The 15,589-nt window shown below is 42.8% G+C and overlaps 3 protein-coding genes across 4 annotated transcripts in view; 1 reads left to right on the forward strand and 2 right to left on the reverse strand.

Moving 5' to 3' along the window:
* Positions 1-621, forward strand: part of ufl1 (UFM1-specific ligase 1) — a 7,666-nt gene extending 7,045 nt beyond the window's left edge. For both annotated transcript variants that reach the window (XM_084439313.1, XM_084439314.1), the window contains one exon: positions 125-621. In XM_084439313.1, the coding sequence (XP_084295439.1) occupies positions 125-352 (228 nt within the window). In that variant the 3' untranslated portion in view covers positions 353-621. The remainder of the gene's footprint in view (positions 1-124) is intronic.
* Positions 622-3,581: 2,960 nt separating this feature from the next.
* On the reverse strand, positions 3,582-4,835 carry gpr63 (G protein-coupled receptor 63; the record flags this gene model as incomplete). The annotated part of the gene is made up of 1 exon (XM_084439523.1): positions 3,582-4,835. The coding sequence occupies one exon, from the start codon at positions 4,833-4,835 to the stop codon at positions 3,582-3,584; it is 1,254 nt and encodes a 417-aa protein (XP_084295649.1).
* Positions 4,836-10,536: 5,701 nt separating this feature from the next.
* Positions 10,537-12,270, reverse strand: ndufaf4 (NADH:ubiquinone oxidoreductase complex assembly factor 4; the record flags this gene model as incomplete). Its single annotated transcript, XM_084439986.1, has 3 exons — positions 10,537-11,551; positions 11,832-11,920; positions 12,129-12,270. The coding sequence occupies 3 exons, from the start codon at positions 12,268-12,270 to the stop codon at positions 11,243-11,245; spliced, it is 540 nt and encodes a 179-aa protein (XP_084296112.1). The 3' UTR covers positions 10,537-11,242.
* Between the last annotated feature and the right edge of the window lie 3,319 nt (positions 12,271-15,589).

The raw sequence follows: 15,589 nt of genomic DNA on the forward strand, positions 1-15,589 counted from the left end.
ATCTGCAGCACGCAGAAACACAGTTAGAGTAGCTTACGTAGCGTATCAGCGAAAGAACAGGGGTCTGGCGTCGAGACCACCAGCACGCTAACTTGGACTGAGCTGGCTGGCGTTGTGTTTTCAGGAGCAGCACAGACTGTTGACCCGCTACCAGGCCCTGGTGGTGAAGCAGCTGGTGGGCCAGAACCAGAACCAGAAGCAGGGCAGGAAGCAGGAGCAGGGAGACAGAGAAGGGGTCGAACCCGGGGAGGAGGACGAAGCGGAGGCGATCCAGAAGGAGCTGGTGTCGCTCACCGCCGAGGTGAAGGACCTGCCCCTCTCCCAGAAGAAGACGTCGGTCATAGAGGAGTGATGGTACCAGAAAGCTGTCCGAAAGGGTGCGAATGAATGATAGAATTGGATCACATTGCCTTTTAAAGGTCTTAACCGAATAATTTTTCAACGGTCTAACTTGAAACACATGAAACTATTTCATCAGACAATGAAACACAGTGCATGTGAGTACTGTATAAGATGGTAGCATTGCGAAATGCTAATGGCCCTGTCCTTCTTAATTATTCTTGTACATTCCTTTGTGGGATGTGTCTTGTCTAAAATAACATGGAAATCCTCAATGAGGTAATGATGTCATAAATAGTTTAAATTAAATTAAATAAAACTTCACCCCTTCAATATGCACATGCTTCTGGTTTCTTGTTTATATTCGCTAAATGTCCACTTAAAATTCACTGCTAATGAATTATGACCTCACTTTGATGCTACTGTGACATCAACAGAGATGTATGGCTCCCTCCAGTGGACATATATGACGGTTTGACACTGACTACTGGAGGATTTTTCCCTACATTACATTGTACCCACAGAAGCCATAGTCAATTACTAAATGGGAGTCTATAAAATATAATCTACAGATAATGTCATTTTAGTACCCCATCATGTTACCATGTTAACGGTGACACAGCTGTTTTGAAAAGGCTCTGTGAATGTTAATGTGTTTGGGGTGTCGGGAGGATGGAAATGTACAGCTGTCAAAGAACACCAGAGAGCTATGCGACTCAAAAATAGTAGTCGACACTCTTGACCTTCGTACATCGCTTGCATACATGCCGTACAGTGTATGGCTGAAATAAGCAGGTAGTGGATCAATAAATGCTTTGAATCGTCGTATGTGCATCAGTATCCCGGTGCGTATTGATCGACTATATTTCTAAGCTTTTGTTTATGCTTCATCAGAGGATGGTGAGGAAGGACCCATATACTGTGGCGCGCGCGACCAACATACACACAGGCGCGTGCCTCATATTGCCATGGAAACAGGCGAAAGATGATACTGTCTGGAGGGCTATTTTGCGTGAAGTGCTAGAACCAGATTCTTCCCTCCCATCTTCCAGTGCGTGGGCCCCTAGGCCCAGAGGGCTTGCCGTGTGGTACCAAGACAACCATGTAATTGGAATATCATGTGTTCACGTCCACAGGAGAGTTCTATTATTGAAGTAGATTCTGCCTACTGTACAGCCGCTATCTGTTAACGGCTTGCCTACTTTGTCATTGATAACCAGGTTACAGGCATCTATGCAATTAGATTCCCTCTCTGAAAATAGCTTTTCATAAAATGAAATAGATCCAATAAATGTAAGCCCTCTAAAAATATGTTTATCTGAAATGACAGAAATCTCAGCAGGACGTAGGCCTGCATCACCATATTCAACCGTCCGTCCATCAATCAAACTGCAAAATGGCATGTCAGTTAGACTAATTAAAAGCTTCAATCAAAACTTGTGAATATCAAATGAAAAAAGTGTCAAATGACAAAATTAGACAAGGCATTTAAAGCCTTGGATGATGCAATGTTCAAGTAGCCTAGGCTCTCTTTAGTTTGTGCTGCTGCCTGATCATTCTCTGCAGGAATCTGACCTTCTCCTGGCTTTTTACGACTGCACAAGTACTAAAGTGTGCAGTCAACTGCTTTTTTCTGTAAGATTAAACACCTGTAGGCTACACGAGTCAAGTTTCAGACTTACCGACTTCATAGCTGACAGATTTATGGCCATACGAGTGATGAAGGTAAACTCGAGTTATTCATTGTTCAGTTCTAACACTACATGGATTGTCCATGGAAAGATGCACCTGTGTGAGTACAGTTCACACCAGCGACACCACAATAACCATAACCTTTATTGGCTGTTTGAATGGTACATGGAATTAGAACAGTTACTGCATGAAACTGTTACTGCATGTTCATCTCCAAACACACCCTTCAACTGAATAATGGTACATGTACCTCCACCACACCTTCTCTTGAGGCACCCCCAAGTTGCTGTTGCTTAGTAATACCGTTCAGAGCTATGATTAAAGTGAGCTTCAAAGCCCCATGCACACTCATTAGTCACTGCTGGTAGAATAATGAATTCCAGAGAGGAAGCTGATTAAGAGTACCATCTTTTATATGTGGAGAGCTGAAAAGAATCACCTCAACTGTGTTCATTTAAATTATCTTTATCTAAATGGACCTGGCCAGGTTGCAAAGGGCTGTGGAGGCCGCTGCCTCTTTGAGGTGGAATGACCACATCTGAAATCCACCCGCTGACCTTTACCAGTCTGGCATCAGTGAGCGGTGATGCTGGGACCAGTCTGCAACTTAATTTACTTTCAGTTGATGTCCCCAATGTGTCAACAGTGATTATCTTCCCCCTTTTATGTATTTTTAACATGACATTAAAAGGCATACCTTCAAATGACCTGTCTACTCACCCCAGTCAAATGCAAAGTTGTCCAGCAGAATTCCAATCCGAAACCTGGTTCCACATCAAACAGATCCAGGCTCATAAACACTGATAGTGCATCATCACCAGACAGGGACTTCTAATTATCTAACTCCACAATTTCTAAGAGGCAGGCTTATGGAAATATGCTAATGGAGATTGAGTGCATAGTGGGAATATTTCACCCATGTGGAAGGATGCCAGGATGTTTGTCCCTATGAGGAAAGACAGACACTGGTGATGCAGGGCTGAGACTAATTAATGCTAAGCCTGTGGGAAACATCACACAAACACTTGGCTCACACAAAATGGCCTCGCTGAATGTAAAATACAATCTGCCTGAATCACAGGAGAGTCTGTCTATATTAAGAAATAAAAGACAATTGGGATTAACTAAACCGTATAACTAAACCAGAAGTAAACACTTAAGACTGTCATAATAAGGTAAGAAAAGGTAAGAAATATCTTCTTTTTTTATTACATTCAAGTACAGTACACTGAAATTGCACATTTTCACCAGATATAGCAGCATTCTGACTGGCATAGACTAATAGGCACATAACCATTCAAACATTCAAATAAAAGTACCAATGACAAAATATACCCTGGCTGTCTTGTAACCATATTCAAAACCACGTAAGCAGTAAATTTACACGCCTTGTAAACAAATTCTACACAGCTTAAAACATAATTGTCCTCAAACGGCAATCACGACTCGTCGCGATTCGATTGGCAGATCGATCGAGAGCGGATTGAACAAACGGGTCGAAGGAGAAGTCGGTATGGCAGTGAAGCGCGTGCGGCGTCCCGGTCCGGCTGTCAGACCACGGAGCGGTGCTCCCCGCACACGTAAACGGCGCTGGGCCGGATCCGCCTCCTCGTGTGGCCGGGCAGCTGAGGGAGGAACTTGAAGTACTTGGGCATCAGTTCGAGGCAGGCGTCGCGGAACTTCTTAATCCGCCAGTAGTAGATCAAGGGGTTGAGGGCCGACTTGAGGTAGCACAGCCAGAGGAGCCAGGTGCTGATTTCGAAGAAGCTGTCTTTGCGGTAGAAGCCGCTGCTGAAGGTCGACACCAAGCTGTAGGCTGTGAAGGGCGCCCAGCACGCCGTAAACACGGAGAAGAGGATGAGGATGGTGGTGAAGGCACGCGTCTTAAAGCTCATGTCTATGTTCATCTGGAACGGCCTCTGCAGGCTCATCAGGCCCAGCTTGCTGGCCTGGCTCAGGCAGATGCTGTCTGGATGGCTGTGGATGCGTACGGCGTTGTGGCGGATCGTGTTCAGGATCCCCATGAAGGTGTAAAGCATGACCATGAAGGGGACGAAAAAGAAGACCAGCGTCAAGATCAGCACGTAGGCGTGGTACCCTGGCTCACTGGTGTAGCCGAAAACACACTGGGGGGCCCTGGAGGGGATCTGGAGGGACGGCTGGCCTATGGCCAGAGGGAAGGAGAAACAGAGAGACAGCGCCCAGGTGATCACTATGAGCACCTTGGCCCTGCGGGGGCTCAGCTTGTCCTGTTTCTGGACGATGATGAGGAACCTGTCTATGCTTATGATCAGCAGGATGGCCACGCCCTCGATGACGAAGAGCCAGAAGAACATGGCCGAGACCCTGCAGAAGACATCCCCGAAAACCCAGCGCGTGGTAACCACGGTAACCAGGGCAAAGGGCATGTTCAGGATGGACAGCATCATGTCGGCGAAGGCCAGACTGGCCAGCAGGATGTTGATGGCCGAGCGCATGGCCGAGCGCTGGTAGACCATCAGGCAGACCACCATGTTTCCCAGGAGGGCCACCAGCAGGATGCAGACGATGACAGTGCAGAAGAAGACCTGGAGAGACAGGCCGACGCCCGGGGGGATCTCCCGGGACCCGGCGGTCGGCGCGACCGGCTGCGGAGGGGCCCGGGAGCCCAGGGTGGCGTTCTCCAGCGAGACGTTCTCCATGTTCCGCTGCCAGCCCCAGAGGTGCTGCTCCGAGAGGTTCAGCAGCCCCGCCGTGACCCAGCAGCAGAGGCTGCCATTGGTCTCCCCGGCCTGCGCAGGGGGAACGACAGTGGAGTGGACCATTCTTCCCCTGGGCGAGCGAGCATCGTCACTGGAGCTCTCTCACCAAACATGACGACTTAAGTACAGATATGCCAGGCTGGACCAAGGGAAGCAGCATCTTCCCATGGATGAAAGATCCTGAGAAAATAGACAGAAAATGATCAAATTACCAAGAGATCAGAGATATAATATCAGTATTTAGTGTTTTGAAAGAGACCTCCATTGACTATTGAATATTCAATGCAACGTCAAATGAAAAAAAAAGATTCACTTCCATGTGTGTCCAACTCAAAAGTGAATTTACTGCAATAAATCATGAGCTAAATTGTCTTTATGATTAGGCACTTTGAAAGGAGATGAAAAAAGAGAATCTCCCTCCAAAGCTCCTCACTGAATGAGCTGGTAAGCTTTTATACAGGAGTGTCCCAGCCAGACATTTATTGTTCAGTGATTCTTAATGTCTTACAACAGAGAAAGGAATAAGATGAATGTAAAAAATTTAAGTTCTTGATATGGTCTACCTGCAATATGTGTAATAACAATGGCATGGTCATGCATTGTTCAAACGGTGCAGAGGTCTTTCACACCATTTCACGGACCACAAGCCGATGTTCATCTGGGGACAACTAAAGACTGCAATAAAAAGCTTATCACTTATATAAACACTGAACACTGTTGTTTTAGACCTGCTGGTTTCATTTACAATGGCAGCACAGCAAATGGCACATAGTAAATGTTTCAACCATTGCCGTCTGGGTAAAGACAACTGGCTTAAAAGGGTCTGCTGCAATATTATGTACAGTTCTATTTATAATTTATTGCAGCAATTTCAAATGTGCTCACTCTGTTCTATTTTAATTCCTGCATGTGGGCTGAAAAGACAAGTGATAGAGGAATTATTAAAGCACTGGCAGAAACATTTTTGATTTTTTCCAGGTGGCTAATTTGCTCACAGCAGATAAAAATGGCATGACTGTTTGTCCAAAACCTTGACGGGGAGTCTATCTATCCATTAAACATTTCATAAGGAAGTAGGCCAGACGTCGCCCGGCCATTCAAAACGAGAGAATGGAGACTGGATTTTAAATAAGACGATCAATAGGCAAACATAATAGAACAGGAAATACAATGTGCCAATAACAAGTAAGCAAGGCAAGCAGGTAGCCTAACAACACATAGGCTACCAATAATACATAAAGCCTCAGAGAAAGTGTGCAAACAAGTCCGAAATCTAGCTCTGCTCCCTGAACAAGTCCAAAATCTAGCTCTGCTCCCTGAACAAGTCCGAAATCTAGCTCTGCTCCCTGAACAAGTCCGAAATCTAGCTCTGCTCCCTGAACACAGCCATGAGACCCTGTGCAATCCGTTCCCATGTCCATAGGATCCCATGTCCAAAGGATGCGGTGACAGGGGTGAAGGGCTGTTGAGAGCTATTGCAGTCGTGTGTGCTTTAACAAAGCTGTCTCTGATTGTAGAGCAGGGGTGGAATTGGCATGTATTTTGATATAGGTAGGCTACTTACGAAGCTTATCCAAATGATGATTTTGATGTAACACCAGTACTTGTGTTTTCTTTTCCAGACTGAATGAACCCCAAATGTTTGGCAGCCATACAATGCTCGGATCAGGTTAACTTTCTTAAGATGCATGGAGAAACATGATGAGCAGGGGTGTTGTTATGGTTTATTCCAGTCCAGGGATTCCCTTGAAATACTTTAGCACTTTAGAATATTATTATTAACACTTGTTGCGTATATTCACACATGGTCAAGTGACAGAATTATGTCCAACTCAGTTGAAAGCCTTTTCATATCAATTATATCTATACGCACAGAAATCATAGTAGCTGGTAAAAGCAGTCTGTCTTGTGAGTCAGCGATAACGAGGCATGTTGTTGAGTATTATGGAACCTAGCAACAGGTAGCCTTTAGATTTAATCTATGTGAGTTCAGTGGTTTGTCTTTCAAAAGGCTAAAGTGTCTAGTCCTGAATAAATTATAGTATGGAGACAACATTGTCCTCTCAACAGTAATTAATTCTGGACCAGTAGGCCTAATAAGTCTAGACTGGAATGATGGATATTTAATGCAGTAGTTCAATAGCTCATGCCTAGGTATAAGGTGGATATTGAGATTTTATCTGGGATATAATGACAGATATATATTGCAAGTAGTTACATCCTATTCATGAAATCTACATTGGTTTATGACAGATAATATATGATCATTTTTCAATGGTAAGATTTAAATGGTTACATTTTAGTTTTAAGTGAGAGTGATAAGTGATTTTTTTTTCAATTATTTTAATCAAAGAGAGAGAAAATGCATTAGCCTGGTAGTTTACTCTATTCACATCATGTTACATAATAAAACATTTCAGTTTAGTTGGCCTATTTGTGAACAGCTTGGTTAGGCCACATCGGGACAGGGAGGGGGAGGAAATGTTCTTGTTGCCACAAATAAAACATCATGTAAGCTATTATTACAAATTGTGGGGGAGACACAAAATAAAGCATCAAAATAATAGGGTTCCTAAAGACGGATTTTCAAAGAATCAAAACTTTTCATATGTTTTGTGGATAACATTGCATTTATCATTAGAAAAGTAGAGTAAGCTTTATCTAGCTGTCTATTTACCTCTCAGGGTGACCAAATGTGCCCGCTGTCGTGGTCGACAATTGACTGTTAAAAGCTGGGGTTTTCAGTCATTCAGAAGCCTCCGCTCGCCATTTCAAAGGTTTTTTTTCTTCCCTCTTTGTAGTCAGACTGTGTCCGAGTCTGGAGTAGACGTTTTCATCTTACACGCACATTATTTAGGCAAATCAATGGAGAAAAAAAAACATTACAGCGACAAACGGCGATGCCACCTACACAATTCTACTGAGCAGTGAAAGCCGCGTATCACTTAGGCTACTCTCGCTTTGTTTCAGAGGCTCTCCAAGAAAAAAGGCACTGATCGCCTTCGCAAAAAACTACCCTACCCTTTGCCTTAAAACCGACATTACAACACTAAAAGTCTAAAATATAATTTTCATTTATATTCTCATCCGGCTGTTTATGCGAGAATATTTTTGTTCCACTACCAAAGCGATGTTCACAGGCTACAATCTCTGATGCTAGCTGGCGGTCTCATGGCCCACTAGTATGAGCAGGATCGGATGCACTCGTTTGGAAACACCCATCCCTGACTGAGTGCTCCAATTGAAACTGGAAGACTGCGTCCGGAGGCGGAGAAGTTTGGTTGCAGGGGTAGACACAGGGCACGTGCAGTGATGTTGTTGAACTTGTTACAAGGTTGTTACAATTTATAACTAAAATACCACACACGTCAACAGTAAGCTGAGGTAAGAACGAACAATTTTAGTTGTTTACAGCGACATCTCAGACATCATCAGTCAGACGGCTATTGCATGTAGGTAGGCTAGGCTACTGTAGTAGGCTACCTTCAAATATAGCTGTCATATTTTATTTTAATTTAACCCTTATTTTGCCCGGGGAGCACATTGAGACCATGAAATGTCTTATTTTCAATGGTGCCCTGGTTACAAAGCAGAAAACAGAAATATGATTAAATACTTTGATTACAAGTAATCAAAGTACAAGACACCACTTTACACATAGAATGGATATAAACTGATTAAATTGAATTTAATATTTTTGCAATTGCCCACAGAGACTAAGCTTAGCCTAGGTATCTATTTGAATGCTTCTTGAAGCTCATTCCAAGCTCTGGTTCCACAATAACTAAAATCTATTTTAGCTAGCTCGGTTCTGACTCGAGGGACGTCAAGAACAAGAACCAATCCTGAGATCTTGTTTGGTGATGACTAGAACGGCATGTAATAAGGGATGTCAGATAGTTGGGGAGCTTTTGTAAGATTGCTATACACACAGCTAAATAGATGCTGTGTTCTAGCGGCCAGGGATGGCCAAAACCTACTCCTTGATAGAGATTAGCTCAATAGCTCATTAGTAAAAACAAAGTCTAATTAAATAAAAGAGAATCTTGTAGAAAGGACAGTGCCCTGCTATATTCAGAATGACTCATTACAGCAGTAGGCTGCTCCTCTGCCACCATCTTAGGAACTACACTTAATGGTGAGAAATGTGCAATGAGAAATCTCAGGTCTCAGCTGTTCAGTGCATGCACGAGAGAGCTTTTACCCATATTCACATCCTGTTTTGAAATTAACAATACAATGAAAACTATGATATACTGTATGAATAAAAAGATACACAGCAAAATGTCTATATTAATAAATAAAAAGATGCACAACAAATTGTCTACATTAATAAAGAACATACAAAGCAAAATGTCTATATAAAATCAGCCTTTATTTTCAAATGGTGTGCGTACAGTTACAGTGCATCTAAAAAGTAGGCTACTCACACCTTCACTTTTTCCACATTTTGTTATGTTACAGCCTTATTCCAAAATGGATTTAAAAAGACAAAATCACATCAGTCTAAACACAATACCCCTCAAAGTGAAAATATCACATGTACATAGGTATTCACACCCTTTACTCAGTACTTGAGGCACATTTGGCAGTGATTACAGCCTCACAACTTCTTGGGTATGACCCTACAAACTTGGCATCCCTGTACGTGGAGTATGTCCCCCATTCTTCTCTGCAGATTCTATCAAGCTCTGTCAGGTTAAACTGGGCGTGCCACTGCGGATATTTTCAGGTCTTTCCAGAGATGTTCAATTGGGTTCGAGTCTGGGCTCTGGCTGGGCCACTCAAGGACATTCACAGACTTGTCCTGCAGCCACTCCTTCGTAGTCTTGGCTCTGTGCTTAGGGTCAGTCCTGTTGGAAGGTAAACCTTCGCCCCAGTCTGAGATCGCTCTGGCGCAAGATTTCATCAAAGATCTAACGGTACTTTGCTCCGTTCATTTTTCCCTCGATCCTGACTAGTCTCCCAGTTCCTGTGGCTGAAAAACATCCCCACAGCATGATGCTGCCACCACCGCAGGGATGGTATTAGCCAGGTGAGGAGCAGTGCCTGGTTTCCTCCAGACGTGACACTTGGCATTCAGGCCAAAGAGTTCAATCTTGGTTTCATCAGGGTGTCATGTGCCTTTTACTGAGGAGAAGCTTTGGAATAAGGCTGTAACATAACGTGGAAAAAGTGAATGGGTGTGAGTACTTAAGACACACTGTACGATGCAGTGCCATTGGTCTGTAACTGTATCATATACAGAACAAAAGACAGTCCTATTTTAGGAGCAGTCATATAGTAGGACATTACAACTGAGGAGACAGACCATGGCACTCTAACTCACAGGTGTTATCCTCTGGCCCCAGGATAATACTGTTAAATGTAGGCAGTCATCGCACCGGAATATGCCCTTTATCATGCCAGCACACCTCAATATGGTCTTTATCATAACAATGTACCATGAACTATTGTTCCTTCTAGTTCATTCATTATATATGTCTCAAATGTCTGTACAAACCATATTGCCACACCAATCAAATGCAACAAGGAAACCCATATAAATTATATTTCAAGCATTGCCATAGTGCCAACAGTCCTTGACTGTTTGCTCATGTTCTGGGTAGATAATTGATCATACAATATCATTGATAATATAATAATCAGGATAGGTATGCTATGCATTTGTATCATTATATATATATATATATATATATATATATATATAAATATATGTAAAGATACTATCCATTCTGTCGGAACAAAATGACTGAAACCCCCACCAACCACCATCACATAGAGCTGGTATGTTGGTAATCCCTATATCATTTTCAATGTTATCTGCTCATATACAGTAGGAAATGACCAAAATACATTCAGGCTCATTGCAAGTGAGGCACTTGAGAGGAGACTACTGAATTACAAAACATAAGTGCAGAAAGGTCCAAATTAACTTTAGACAAAAAAATAAGCCAGTGCATCAACCATCCAGGTGAGGTTAAAGTTTGGTGTGTAAAAGGATATCCACACACTGGGTTATAGCTCCTGTGTGAAGTGTGCAGATATCCATTTCCACTTATAGATTCACAATTTTTATCCTGCACCTGGCCTCAAGTACAGGTTGGATGTGCACACAGCTACTTCACTTTGCGAGGTTAACGTTTGAAATACAACCACATAAAAGGACGCAGTTTCTACTGGTATTGTACTAAAAGCAGTGGCCAAATATATTCAGAATAAATATTGCAGGATACATTGAGTAATACCAAGATTCAGTCACAAATGATGAAAATAAATGTGAAAATTCAAAATATTGCTTACATCTTCATCAGGATAAAGACAACAAACATCTATAAATACCACACTTCCTCCAGACAGGGCATACATAGACAGGGCATAACAACCTTGTGGTTGTTTATAAATACATTATTACACGTGACCAGTGACATGGGTTGTCTTGAAAAGGCCCGGAATAATGCATGTTGGTCTTATTTGTCTTTTATCTGTTTAGCATCCTTAGCCTTGGGTGGTATGATTTTGACCTCAAAGGGGACAAAGAAACGCAGAAGAGCTTCTGAGTCTTTTGGGTCAAGCGAGTACTCCTGAGCAATCTTGTCCGGTGTCCATGTTACAGGGGCCCGTTTGTGATTGTTGAGAACTGTGAGGGCTTCAACAATGGACAGTTTTCCTTTAGGAACGTCAGTGATTTCAACCATGCCATGAGGGCCCAGCGGTAGGCTGAACTTCAGTTGTCTGCGCTCCTCCTCCTCGTTCTCCTCAGTCACCTGCTTAGGAGCCTGCAGTGTGATGCAAACAAATGCCAGTTTTGATCAAGCATGTATATACATCTCACAACGACAACTAACATTAGATCATCTATCTTGGAAGCTCCAGCTATGTCCAAGTGAACCTGAAAACAATCAACTCATCAAACTAGGCTAGCTATCTGGAGTGATGCAACTGCCCTGCATATCACAAAATTCAATGTGGCACAACCATAGAGAAGATCTCCACTCTGTCATGAATAACGTAGCCTAGCTAGACCATGATTTCAAGGTACTTCCGCCGGGATATGACCTCTGGATCTTTTGATTCCACATACACCGACTTCAGTAACGATAGGAGGGGATCGTTCCTCTTGTGGATGGCATCGGTGATCTCTGTGACTGCAAGGAAATAATGCACAGCACAATCTGAGCATTACAAGAAGATGCATGACTTAGCCTACTCGATTATTCTGGAACAGAGCTGCCAGTTAGCTAGTCAGAGCCTGAGATGACTCCGAATTGAGCTAATGCGTTAGCTAGCCTACCTAGCAAACGACACACAAGTTCTCTCAATGTCAGCGCAATACCTTATGGTAATGTTACTCACCCTCAGTGCTCGGAGGGGAAGCAATGTTGACGGGGTGTCGGGGGGCTGCTTCTGGTTTTTCCTTCGCAATTTCTCGGTGTACCCTGTTTTCTAAGTTGAAATTCCTAAACATACGTGCAACGCGTGCCCCCATGTTTGGCATTACAACGTTACCGAATAGCTCCCCCCGTGACAGACTCCGTTGTCAATAAAGCTTTTCGACACTGGAAACGGAAAGCGAGACGTTTAAACACAACTCGGAAAGTTTAGAGCGACATCTGTCTTTATAAGGAGAAATAGCATGGACTTTTGTGGAGGTGAGTCGAGACGTTAAAATGCCAGGAGGTGGCAGTATTATGCTAGGGTAAAGCCATGTGTTGAGAAGTTATCGTCAATTCATTACTTTTTTTATTGATTTATTTCAGAGAGTCATATCCAAACTCAACTTTTGCACTTGGACGTGCTTTTAACCATCTACCTTGGCTTGATTTATATGGGAGCAGGACCGTTGTCTTCTTGAGTAACTTGGCCAGCCAAGTCACCTTTACATAAGTGAAAACTGAGGAGCACATCTGGCAATGATCATCTGCAGAAGCTAAAATACCACATTTCATAGTATAGTACTGGAAAGTTGGACATTTTTCCACCCATAGGTCACTGACTTGTGCACCACTCCTAATGTTGTAGGAACTGTCAGGTAAAGCTGATATTAAGGCAATGGTGAAAAGGGGTCATAGGTCATTAGGGCCATTACGGTCCCTCTTGTATTTCTCAATATTCTGAATCTTCTTCTTCTTCCTAGGAAATCTGACTTCCCACACATGAAAAATCACAAAACTTTGCACATAGGTCCAGTCCTATGCCAAAAGTCCTGAACTGACATTTTGGGCCAATAGTTCTGTTGGTGGTGCTACAGCAACAGTCTAAAGTTTAAAACTTTAAAAAATCATAACAAATCAGCTGTATGTGCTCACTTTGCAACCACCACTAAAATGTAGGCCCAAGTGAGCAGAAACTTCCATATGCTTTGAGCTGACGGGAATTATGAGGTCCATCACTCGGTTTTTCTCAAAACTGTAAAACCTATCAAACCTTACTCTTCCCTCCCACATTTTTTTATAAATTGACACCCCAATTGCTACACTACATCTTCAGACTGTCCTCCACAAACGATCTCCACAAACGAACCCACAGCGCATCAAAATGTTTCACTGTAAACAGTACTGTATGCAGCTATTGCATATGCTCGCTCAATACCTGTAAATCTCCAATATTCATGGTAGATGTAGTATAGATGTAATGTAGATTTTTTTCAGAATTTTATCTCAACTGTATTTTTGACAGTATTTTGAAGTCTGTCCTCATTTTGTCTGCTCAAGCTACTGTTGTTCATACAGGAAAAAATACACTAGGCCTACCCACAATCCTATAGTGCAACAGCAATGTCTCCACCAATCACCCATCACAGTATGTAGGCCTACTAAAATGTTTATCCAGGATTCCTACAGTGTAAATACGCTGTGACCTTTATCCTTTTTAAATTCAAGCTATCTGAAGCAAGCCATTCTCCTCATATTCACTGCAAAATATCCAATGCTCATGAAAAAAAAAACATGTTTCACTTCTTCTTCTTTGTATGGGTCGGTAGTTGCTTCCTCTCCCCCCAGGCTCGGGGCCGAGGGGGTATCCTTTTACCACCCCGAGCCTGGGTGAGGGGGTCACCCGGGTTATCTGGGCACACCTCCAGAAGCCATGTCACCGTTTCGTCATCCACAACTGCCAGGCCACGCATTCCATTGGGTGTCCGATATATCAGACAGGATGACGTGGTCTGCGGTTTGTTCCTCAGCGCCACATTTGCACGCCGCACAGGATGCCAAGCCCCATCTGCCACGCCCCCATCCCCACATTTCACTGACATGGTTGATCTAGTGTGACATATTTCAGCATTATACAGTATCTCAAATACTGTGATTATATTTTGAATTCTGTCCTCATCCCGTACCCCTCCACCAACCAGAGACGTTCCTGTTGGCAACCCCACCCAACCCCCACCTAGGACTACAATACATCTGGACAGATTGATTGGCCACTGATTGAGCTCAGCTGCAGTTACTCTGCAATTAGCAAGACAGCCAAAAAACGTTTCACACCCCAGACAGTTTTGTTATGCCTGATGCAGATAGAAGATGATAGATAGATAGATAGATAGAAGATAGTTAGATACAAAAATGCATACATACATACATAAATACGTACATACATACGTACGTACGTACGTACGTACATACATACATACAGGAAGGCTGCCATATGTGTGATTTAAGTTTGTTTGAGAACGTTCTTTACAACGTCCAGCTTCTCACTTCGCTCAATAAGATCATGGCCTTCCCTTGATGTGTGATGATGGTGTTTTTTGAATGATGAAGGTGTTTGGAGACACAGTGACGGTCCCAAATATCTTGTTGCCCTACAGTATCTTGCTCACGTGTGCAAAATGTGTCACTTGATCAAAGGGGGATGGTAACTGCTTGTTCAAGAGACTGGCGGATACACAAATTTGTCTTGGTGTAAACAAATAAACAAAAAAACAGTCGCTCACATGCAGGCTGCCCCCCCCGCCCCCCGAGGGCCATTTGCGCATCTGCAAATAGGTTATTTTACCACCCCAAATGTAGAGCATAACCAGAATTGTTTTGTGGGTAATCTGCACATTGTCTATCACTCCGGAAAAGACTGTTCTGGGGCCTCATTTATCATTGTGAATACACCCTTTTTCATTTACACCTGATTTTTGTACTTGCTTTTCTCCACAAATAATGTGATGTATCATGCCAAAATTCAATGGGAAATATTGTGAGATATATACACAATACAAAATAGGACACAAAATCGTTCACTGCCCCCAATAGCCTACTGAGTTTCATGAAAATTAGCTTGGTAGTTTTGCATAAACAAATAAATAAACAAGATGTCTTTCTCCCTCTCTCTTTTTCCCTAGGCGATCAGCCCATTTAGTAATTACAAAGGCGGTGGCTGAATAGGGCAGATGCGCTGTGAATACCTGTAGAGGCTGCTTGCAGCTTTAATTATTATTATTATTGTACATTGCATTTGTTTTGTTGATTTGTGTCTCTGTGTAAACTCATCATCACTGTAAATGAGGGAAACCTCAGTGCTTCAGGAGTATAAATAAAGGTTTGAAATGAAATGAAATAAAAAATAATTAGTGTACTGGCAGAGACCCTCATGTCATTTGTCTCCTCCTTCCTCTTCCTCCTCAAAATGTCCGGCCCTGATCCAGTGCTGCGCAGCAGCTGTAATTTCTGCTTGCCTCTGCCCATGTATAGGCTATAGTTTGAGACTTTAATCACACTTGAGATCTTAAGATCTTTATTGAATGACAGTAATAAAAACAACAGCGCATGCAGTGAAAAGTTTCAATTTATTTAAAGCTCTGCAGTTAAAAACCTATTGCTTTG

This window comes from Borostomias antarcticus, assembly GCF_949987555.1.
Source record: "Borostomias antarcticus genome assembly, chromosome: 6".
In the NCBI taxonomy this organism is placed as follows: domain Eukaryota; kingdom Metazoa; phylum Chordata; class Actinopteri; order Stomiiformes; family Stomiidae; genus Borostomias; species Borostomias antarcticus.